Below are 10,210 nucleotides of genomic sequence, written 5' to 3'. Positions count from 1 at the left end.
TCTCTCCTAGTGTGCCTGGGCGGGTGTTGGGGTGGACTTAACTAATATATTGTGCCTGTATCAACACTTCTGTTCTCAGTTAGTAGCTTAACGTTAAGGACCCTTGCCCTAATCGGAGGATGATAACCCCCCAGGTTATCAAAATGTTAATCTTTAAAATAAAAGTAGAAGTGAGTAGGACATATCACCTTGCCCAGATTTACACACCCAACTTTGGATCCATGAGACCTAGTGAGACCCAAACCAACAAAGGGATGATGGACTTAATTGATGGTCATTGCTACCCTCCCACTAGAATATCAGCAGAGATGATGCCTGTTTTGTTTACCAACAACAACTAGGTCAGTTCCTGGGACATAAACGTGCTGACAACTTTATGTATTTGTTACTCTGAAGTAACCATGACAATGTCTACATCAGGTAAGCTTCAGGAATCATTAAAACTTTCACAAGAAGCAGAAATGATCAGGGTTTGAGAAAAATACAAATTTGAGGGGAGGGAGGAGCAGGAGTGACAAATCAAGTAGTGAAGACCCCAGGTTTGAGGATTTTTAAAGGTCCCCAAAGTGGGACCTGCCTCGAGGGCGGACCTGTGATGTCAGGGGCCTGCTCACTTCTGAGCCTCAGGGTCCCAGAGCCCTTTTCCTCTCAAAAACCAAAATCAAAACCAAAACATCAGCATGGCAGGCATTTACCATTGAGTGTGAGCTCCCACAATGCTCCCAGTCCTGCAGTTGGCAGGGGGCCAGGAAGCCAGACCTGTCACCGTGGCCCAACCTGACTGGTACAACCAGCAACATTAGCAACTTAGTAGCTAAAGGCTTCACAGTGTAACTGATGCTTGGAAAATGCTTCAAGAATGAAAGCAGCATAGACTGTGAAGCACAAACTTCCAAATATATCTTGAGTAGACAAGGATCAACTGAAAGGCTTTTAAAAAAAAAGGGGTTTTCACCTTCAAGTTATTCTGGCCCTTCTCGGGCCTGCTGGAGCGTGAAAACCGTCAGTGAAAACCCCACGTCTAAACGCTGCCTTAGCTTCCCCGTCAGCTGTGGGCATCCTGGGCTGTTTGTTTTGGCGGTTCACTGCCTCTCCTCTGTGTGTTTTGCTTAAGTGAACACTCATTTGCATTTCCTGAGCAGCTCAGTAATAAGAAGCCCAGAGCCTTGCTGAAGAACAGAGGGGAGCAGGAATTAAACACTGGCTAGAGGACCCCTAGGCCTCCGGAACCAGGCCTTCCCGCATTTGTTAAATATGATGCAGGGCCCGCTGAGGGTGCAGGTTTTTTATTTGTGGGCATCTTTAAGTGTCTCCTCTTCCCTTGACTTTGCAACAGATTATGCATTTGTACATGGGATGGGTAAAGACGGGTGATTGCAACCTGGCTGTCGTAGGGGTGGTTCCCGTTTTGCCATCTACAGGTAGCAGCAGCTCTTGGTTTCTCAGCCTCACACCCAGCAGCAGCCGTGCTCTTAGCCCCGAATGGAGGGCAGGCTCCAGGCCAAGTGCTCCTGTCTGCCCCCCAGCGGTCAAGGCTTTTGGTGGGGGGACGGTTGCCGGAACAGTCGGCCGCCTGTTGGACTTCCACCGGAAGTAGCGAGCCCCTCCTCCAAGCCACTGCTGTTCTTTAGATAGTCTTTAGGAAAACTAAAGGCAGCTATTTTCACTCCTGCTCTCAAGCCACTAGGAAGGCCCGGCTCCAAACCCTAATCTTCCAAGCTGCCTGGGCCCTCACGCGGGCTGGCCTCGGGATCCTGCTTCCAATTTTCAGTCCCTTCCTTTCCTAACGGCTTCCGCCCACTCGCTGCGTTAACTTCCTGCTCCACAGGCTTTTCTCTTTCTTGCTCATCTCCTCCAGCTGCTGTAATTTGAGGCAGGAACCATACAGACTGTTCTTCCAAGCAATTCTCTAACGGTTTGCATAACTGTCCTTCTGAGAGAGAGAGGGAGGAAAGCCACGTGCTCTAAGAACGAGGCAGGAATTCTGAGTGGAAAAGGCCAGGGTGGGTCACAGGACGCCAGGGACCCACAGAATATCTCCTTCCGGGAAGCCAAAGGCTGGGTTGATATTTGCTGTCTTCCCATTAGTTGGAGATGAGACTTTGGTAAAAGACAGTCATAATTATTCCAAGCAAATGACAACTCGTAAGGGTGTAATGCCCTCACTTGCATTCTGCTGATGGGTTCGAGTTGCAGGAGGCTGCCTGGCTCTGTGTTGCGATCTCAAAACACTTTAGAGACGGCACTGTTTTGCACCTCACCAACATCTTGGGATGCCAAGCGAACACAAGATCACACCCTCCTATGATAAAGGAAACTGAGGTAGCAGAGATAAAGGATGCTTCCTACTGCCTCTTCCTCCTGCCCTTCTGATCGGGCTGCCTCCAGGAGGACCTCATCTCCACCCCTCTTCCGCGCAGATGCAAGTGATACCCAGGAGGCTGGGAACAGAATAAAGTCCTCATCAAGTACCACCTCATTTACATGGTCTATGACTATTACCTTAAAAACAATGTTAAGTCAACCTCAGACACTCCTTATAACACTCACAGAAACATCTTCCCTGGTTGGGGAGAGAGAAATCTGTACTGAAATAAAAGCTAATTGACATGCCCTCCAAAATATATGAGTTATCCTTCATTAGAGATGAAAGGAAGGAGCCGTTGGCAGATGACTGACTAGGAAGGCGGTGATTTGACTTAACCCCAAACAACTCTGCTATGGGGCTCGTAATCTCTGAGAGCAGGCTTTTATATGAGAAGTAGTGAATCCACTTTAGCTGCAACCAGGCAATCATAAGAAAGGCAAAACCAAGGCAGACCAGCAAAATGCTTCTCTTAGAGCCACACAGAAGTTAGAAATCCGACGGAACACTTTATAAAGTCATCTTATCAGAGCACTAGGGAGCTACTTTGTAGGCACCCCAGGTTTTTAAAAATCTGTTAATTTTATGGTTCACCTATAACACAGCTAGAGATCTTTCGACTGGTGAGGGCTGGGAAGAACCATGGAGAACCAGTTACAATTCTTTATTATTCAGCCAGGAGGAGTGACACCTAGAGAGGCTTAGTGACTTACCCAAAGCCACCCAGCTGATGAGTAACAGAGGGGACAGGTGCATGCAGGTCTTTAGACCCCATCACACTGGGCTACAATCTACCGTGATGCCATCCACAAGGTGGACCAAACAGATGTCCTAGGTGGACAGATATTTCCCTGTACAGGAATCAGGCCAAGGGACCGGGGCCACAAACTCAACCTCACTTACCTTAGCCTCCTGAGATCCACTGTGTGTGGTCTGCCTCTCTCAGTGCCACTCAGATGCAAGGATGGCTGTCAGTTTCAGGAGGGGCCTCCTCTAGCCATCTTGACATTTCATTTAAAGGGTCGTATAGCTGTATATTTTAAAGTTACTTAGAAAATTGTGTAGGACAGAAATAATGCTCTAAGAATTAGACTCTGGAATCAACCCTCTAGGCCTTTACATGAGGATAAGCTCGTAGTTTTGCAGCGTCTTAAAACTCTGGGGAGGGGGGCACCTGGGTGGCTCAGTCGGTTGAGCGGCCGACTTCGGCTCAGGTCATGATCTCACAGTCCGTGAGTTCGAGCCCCGCGTCGGGCTCTGTGCTGACGGCTCAGAGCCTGGAGCCTGTTTCGGATTCTGTGTCTCCCTCTCTCTGACCCTCCCCTGTTCATGCTCTGTCTCTCCCTGTCTCAAAAATAAATAAAAATGTTAAAAAAAAAATTAAAAAAAAAAACAAAACTCTGGGGAGGGACGGCTTGACTGGCCTTGGGGAACAGGGAGGAGCCGAGTGTTAGGAATGAACTCTAAGAAGCACAGAGGGAGGCTTGGAGTTGTACTTGCTAAGGACTTCTGTTGTAGGAAGAACTTCATTTCATGTGGTTTTAGTTTATCCCAGCAGGCAACTGTAGTTTTGACATTTGTGAAAGTGCCAGATCAGAAGAAGGAGGGGCGCCTAGGTGGCTCAGTTGGTTAAGCATCCGACTTCGGCTCAGGTCATGATCTCACGGTTCGTGGGTTCCAGCCCCGTGTCAGGCTCTGTGCTGACAGCTCGGAGCCTGGAGCCTGCTTTGGATTCTGTGTCTCCCTCGCTCTCTGCTCCACCCCCACTCACACTCTCTCTCTTAAAAATAAACATTAAAAAGGAAGAAAGAAACCACTGGACTGTATTCTCCTCTTACTCCTCCCAACCTACCCAATATAAACTTCTAAGATGCCAGGTAACATGGGACTTTCATATGCATTAAGATCGCCTTCATTTCCTTTTAAGTTCACACCGGTTCAGTATCTGATCCCAACATTCCCAAATGACAGGAGTACATATGTTTGAAACTTAATTCAAATACAGTTGAGCCTTGAACAACATGGGGCTGAGGGGTGCCGACCCCCCCGCAGTTGAAAATCCGCGCATCCCCCAAAACTTAAATACTAAAAGCCTACTGTTGACCGGAAGCCTTCCCAGTAATAGAGTCGATTAACACCTATTTTATGTGTTATATGTATTATATACTGTATTCTTACAATTAAGTAAGCTAGAGGGAAGGAAGTGTTATTAAAACCACAAGGAAGTGACATTTGCAGCACGGTACTGTACTTATCGAAAGAAATCCGTGGGTAAGCGGGTCAGTTCAAACCCATGTTATTCAAGGGTCAAATGTACTTACTCTAGATTTTGCTTAGTATTTTTTAAGCAGTTATAAAGCAAAAAGGCCGGATAGTTTTCAAGTAAGTGACTTTTATTTTTCTCTGACATTTCACAGTCGATTTCTACAAAACTTCATACTTCCTCAAAAGAATTCACATTTGGTAAATAAATCTCTACCCTAAAGAATTCATAGCAGGAAAAACACTTCAATATATGCACAAGGGTTACTTTTCTGTTGAAGGACTCATAGTAAAGTCAGACAATACTGTAATCAATAAAAAGCAACGACTGTAATAAATTACAAATGTTATTAAACTCCATTCCCATAGCCAATTCAACCAGCAGCTTTTTCTAGATGTGTTTCAACATGGCCAAAAAATCTGCCAAAAGTTCTCTTTAAGGGTTGGTCTGAACTAAGAATTGCTTCTCGCCTTCAGAAGCCAGCAGCCCTGCCACAGTAGTTCATACCAGATCAAAGCATGCTCTCTAAGACCATTCCTACTTACAGCCGTGTGCAACCAATGGAGATCTTTCTGGTCTACTCCGAGGTTCCTCCATTTGCCGATCTGGCTTCTGGCCCCAAACGTCTGGGAGCCTCAACGGACTTTTTCTTCCAAGAACTAGCTTCCCTATTTGGCTTCATCTGCTTACAGCTCCACGAGGGAAGGAACACCCATGCTAACAGCCTAGAGCGACTTCCAACACTAAGTCACACGATCAGAGAAGAGCCGGGGAGGTGCTGCTTCGCCCTGCCACTCAGCAGTGCAGATCGATGATGGCTCTCATCATCTTTTACCATAACAGGAAGGGAAATGCAAACCCTGATCTAGGAAGAAGAGTCCAAGAGGCTTATAGCTCCACAGAGGGTTTTTCTGATGGAATAAATTTGGTTCTCAGCAAGTATGTTCAGATTTTTGACACTCAGTAAGACTCATGACTGGTGCCCAGGCTTTTCTGAATCCACCTGTCTCTCTAGCTTTGCTGCCAACATATTCTGCCAAAAAGGAAGCTTCCTAGCATGGTGCGCAGAGCAGGGCTGTCGTAGCAGCACAGATTCAGGGGAGGCAAAGGGAGTGGGCCAAGAGGAGAATATTCAAAGGAGCCGAGGGTCTGCTTAAAGACACATTTGCTGGGATTTTGAAACTCTTTTTCAGAAAGTAAATGGCAGGTAGTAATTCTGCCCTGGATCAGGAGAGTGTAGAGATTTTACCAAGCTATTTCTAAATTGGTCAGCCGTATGTAAATCATACATGGTGGACAACAAAGTGTGGGCAATCTGAAGTCTTGTCATTTCAAAACCATGTTACAGTTAACAACTACCTGGTAAATCTGAGCATTAGCTTCTGGCCTTGGTAAAACTTCAAGAACATTTTAGTGCAGAAAAGACGAAGCTGGTCATACAGAACTTCTTCTTAAGATAATTTGTACATAGATTTTTCAAGATGATTTTTCAACATTTCAAATTTCAAGATCTGAAATTTCAAAATTTCAAGATTTTTCAACATTTTTAGATGAAAGGATAAAAAGTCTGAAATGCTACTACTTAGAAATCCCATTTACCTTTAGCACGAAGCCAAAAGAATCGGGATCATCTGGAAATTCTTATCACACCCTCCATTTCTAGATGAACTTCAAATAACCAACACCACACCTCTGGCTTTGCTGCCGATATCTAATGCACGTAGGCAACACAGAAGACTCCGCCCCACATCGCTCCACGTCACTGTGACAGGCGACAAACGAAAACTTTGGGTATGAAAATAAAATCGGTACAAAGAATGGTCTCCAATATTTTGGGGACTTCTGTGTCATGACCTCAGGATGGTTTTAATTCAAAGTTTACCAAGCTCAGTAATCATTTCTTTCCTGTTTGACAAAAACAAAAGGAAAAAAAAAAAAAGTGGCAGCAGAGGGGTTAACTTACATCCATTCTTAGGAACCACGAAGCTACCTTGGAGATTTTCATACATACAACAGGTTGCACTGTTTCAAAAGAGGGGGTGGGGGAAGCACAAATTTCCAGAATCTTCCAGCTCCCAATCAAGAGATGCTGGCCATGTCTACTTTCTTCAGAGTCTAAGTCAAAAAAAAAAAAAAGAAAGAAAAAAAAAAAAGCAATTCAGCAATTATAATTCCAGATGGTACCGAATCTATTCCATACTTTAAAAATCTGAAGTATTTTGCCTACCAGTTTAAGTGAAGAGAAATCTGGCTTGGAACTAAAGTGTAAGAGTTCAATGGTGCTACCCTTCTCTCCCCTTGACTTTCCAGTTGAGGAAGACAAAGCTTCACATGATTAAGCGCCTACACCCTCGGCCCAACCTGTGCCCATGGCATTTTAGTTTTCACCCAAATGGCACGATGCCTCGTGGAACATGAGCACACCTCATATTTTTCTCTGTGCATAAGATATCCATGAGGAGATCCACAAAGGGATCCTTATGTCACCTACTCCCTGGTTTGACAGATGTCACTCTGTGGACTCATCCCTGTCACTGTGCCCTTGATCACAGTGAGTGGGATGGTGGGAGGTGGCAGCCAGAAGAGCCCCACACAACCAGCTCGCCTGCTTTGCCCCGTGACCCATCTACCAGCCTGCAGGCTAAGTTAAGGGGGACTCGAGGACACTCCGCATCCGAGGTCCTCAGAAGAACGGAGACGTGTGTAAACTGTGCACAGACCACAGGTTAAGACAGCCAGGTCCTGGCATGTGGCTTCGTAAGTGAACTGCCAAACGGTTTAAGTTCAGAAGGAAAAGCTCTTACATAAGCTCTGGGAAACAGGAGTAGAAACCGCAAGAGTTAAAAAGAACCGCTCAAGTAACAGGGAAATACGCCTCCTGTGTTACATGTCTGGGTGGTCAGAGAAGGCTTCTGGGTCGCTGCCGGCACGACTAGAGCCCGATGTTAACGATGCCTGCAGCTTGGCCCAGGCCTGAGGAGCCCTGCTCTTGGTGGCCTCTATAAACAGCTGGGTCTGCTCCTTCAGCTGGTCTAGCTCCGCCTGAGTCGCCTGGTTCTGACGAATCAACTCCTTGGTTTTCAGAGTGATCTCCAGCAGACCGGACTTGTGCAGGACCACCAGGGTATTCTGGAAGCGCCTGTGCTTGCTCCGCCGCTGCTCCGCGAAGAGGTCGGGGCTGCGGCACAGGTGCTCCGCGGCCCACAGAGGCGAGCCATAGCTGGCTGACAGCGGCGACAGCGGGGAGCTGCTCTCCAGGCCATGCAGAGTGCTGTCTGACGCGCAGACGGGGCTGGCGGGGGAGGCAAAGGTCAGGCTGGGGGCTTTGGCCACGTGGCTGCTGGACACGGGCTGAAGAGTCTGTGGGCTCCCGCCTGCCACCAGGGAGGGCACACCCTGCGGGGCGGAGTCCGCGGCGAGCTTGGCGCCTGGGGGTGCCGGCGCGGGGGGCCCGGGTGGCGCGGCACCAGGCTTGGTGGGCTCACTGGAAGACAAGCTCGGCCCAAGTCTCTCCGTGCAGACTTTCTTCTGCACCCCGTTTTCCCTTCTTTCTTCCGGGCTGAGGGAAAGGCCCCTTTTGCCCGGGTGGGGGGCTATTTTGGTGTAAGAATTTAGAATGGGCAAGTAGTTCCTGGAGTCCGACTTTTTCTCGCCGGCGTGACATGGGCTGACGGGAGCGGGCGCGGGCGGATGGAGGAACAGCAGCTGTGGCTGAGCCGAGATCACTTCGAAGGAGGGCTGGACGGTCCACGACTGGAGCTGGGACGAGCTGCCGCCCTGAAAACAAAGGAAAAGAGCGGCACGCTACTGTGACCCGCCGAAAGGAGAGGGGCTGCGGCCTTCTGCCGGATGCTTGTAACGATTTCAACTACGGGGCTTCCTCACATGGCGGGGGGGGGGGGAGCCCTTCTAGAGAACCCGACCGGAAAAGTGGCTGGAAAATCCATCTGAGGCTGCTATCATTGGGCTGTTGTTTTTTATTTTATTTATTTTTTTTTTCAACGTTTATTTATTTTTTTGGGACAGAGAGAGACAGAGCACGAATGGGGGAGGGGCAGAGAGAGAGGGAGACACAGAACCGGAAACAGGCTCCAGGCTCTGAGCCATCAGCCCAGAGCCGGACGCGGGGCTCGAACTCACGGACCGCGAGATCGTGACCTGGCTGAAGTCGGACGCTTAACCGACTGCGCCACCCAGGCGCCCCTGGGCTGTTGTTTTTTAAGCCTACTTACGGGAACACTGAAGGAAATACCGGTTTTTATTCAAGTGCTATCACTGAGAAAAAGAAATTGTAGGTAGGTGAAGCCATGACATGGTTAAGGTCACAACTGAGGCAATTAAAATATGGGCGAGTACAAGTGCCTGGCGTAAGTTGAAGTGTACTAGTCTCAAGCCTACAAATGTGTCTTCAGGCCAAAGTCTGTCTTCATTTGGTTATACCTGGAACCTCTTCTACCTGAAACCGACTTTTTTTTTTTAACGTTTATTTATTTTTGGGGCAGAGAGAGACAGAGCATGAGCAGGGGAGGGGCAGAGAGAGAGGAAGACACAGAATCGGAAGCAGGCTCCAAGCTCTGAGCCATCAGCCCAGAGCCCGACGCGGGGCTCGAACTCACGGACCGCGAGATCGTGACCTGAGCTGAAGTCGGACGCCCAACCGACTGAGCCACCCAGGCGCCCCCTGAAACCGACTTCTGATTAGAAAGTTACACGTTGTCAGGGCCCCTGTTTTTGAAGTCAGTGATGCCCCAGCAACCAGAAAGCCACTCAAGCGAACAGTGCTTACCTCGTACTTACTAGGGGTTGGCACTGTGTGTGATGGTTTCTGGGGGTGCTTCCATTTAATCTCCCTAACAACCCATGTGGTCCTTACTGTCTCCTTTCATAAATAAGAAATGGAAGCTCAGAAAGTGGAAACGGCTTGCTTTAAGCCTCCAAGCTACTAAGTGACGGAGCTAGGATTCCATCCTGGGTCTGACTCTAAAACCCAGCCTAACCATTCTCTAACTCTGCTTTTGTTATCTTACTCCTCAATCATACACTTTTATTCTTCACGTACTGATCCGGATGGAAGCCTATTAAAGAAGGGCATGGCTACTTGTCTCTAATATTCAAAAGCCAGTCTACTTCCAACTTGGTCCCAAAGATAGGAGTGGTGACGAGGCTAGGAAGAGAGAGAACCCGACAAAGGTTCTTATCCCTGGTGGGGTCATTTGAGTTATCTGAAGAAAGCTATGGACTGTCTTCCCACATCTGCCCACCATTTTGCACACGTTTCAGCTTCTTGGATGCCTGGCTAGGAACTTGAGGCCAAATTCAACTATAGTTCATTTGTACAAAGGCTAGGATTACCCGGAGAGCCCATTCTGGGGCCCACTTGGTGTTCAAACATAGCCGGGAGTACGTGTAAGCAATGCTAGGCCCAGCAGCCACACTTCCCTGTCAGAGATCCAAAATTAGGGGTCTTCTGAAGTAGAGGTCAGGCTAGCCCAGTCAGAAGCAAAACTTCAGGCTGTCCCGCTAGTCACTCGTGCCCTAAGAATAGCCCCACAAGGCAAATGGATCCAGACAAGATCCAACTC

General features: G+C 48.1%; 1 protein-coding gene across 4 annotated transcripts in view; it reads right to left on the bottom strand.

Annotated features, from left to right (window-relative positions):
- Window positions 1-4,737: 4,737 nt before the first annotated feature.
- The window catches only part of CIPC (CLOCK interacting pacemaker), a 20,399-nt gene continuing 14,926 nt past the window's right edge, over window positions 4,738-10,210 (bottom strand). For all 4 annotated transcript variants that reach the window (XM_030319648.1, XM_030319650.1, XM_030319649.1 and 1 more), the window contains one exon: window positions 4,738-8,405. In XM_030319648.1, the coding sequence (XP_030175508.1) occupies window positions 7,512-8,405 (894 nt within the window). In that variant the 3' untranslated portion in view covers window positions 4,738-7,511. The remainder of the gene's footprint in view (window positions 8,406-10,210) is intronic.

Source organism: Lynx canadensis, chromosome B3 (genome assembly GCF_007474595.2).
Source record: "Lynx canadensis isolate LIC74 chromosome B3, mLynCan4.pri.v2, whole genome shotgun sequence".
NCBI classification, from domain to species: domain Eukaryota; kingdom Metazoa; phylum Chordata; class Mammalia; order Carnivora; family Felidae; genus Lynx; species Lynx canadensis.
This window is presented reverse-complemented; position numbering and strand designations above follow the sequence as displayed.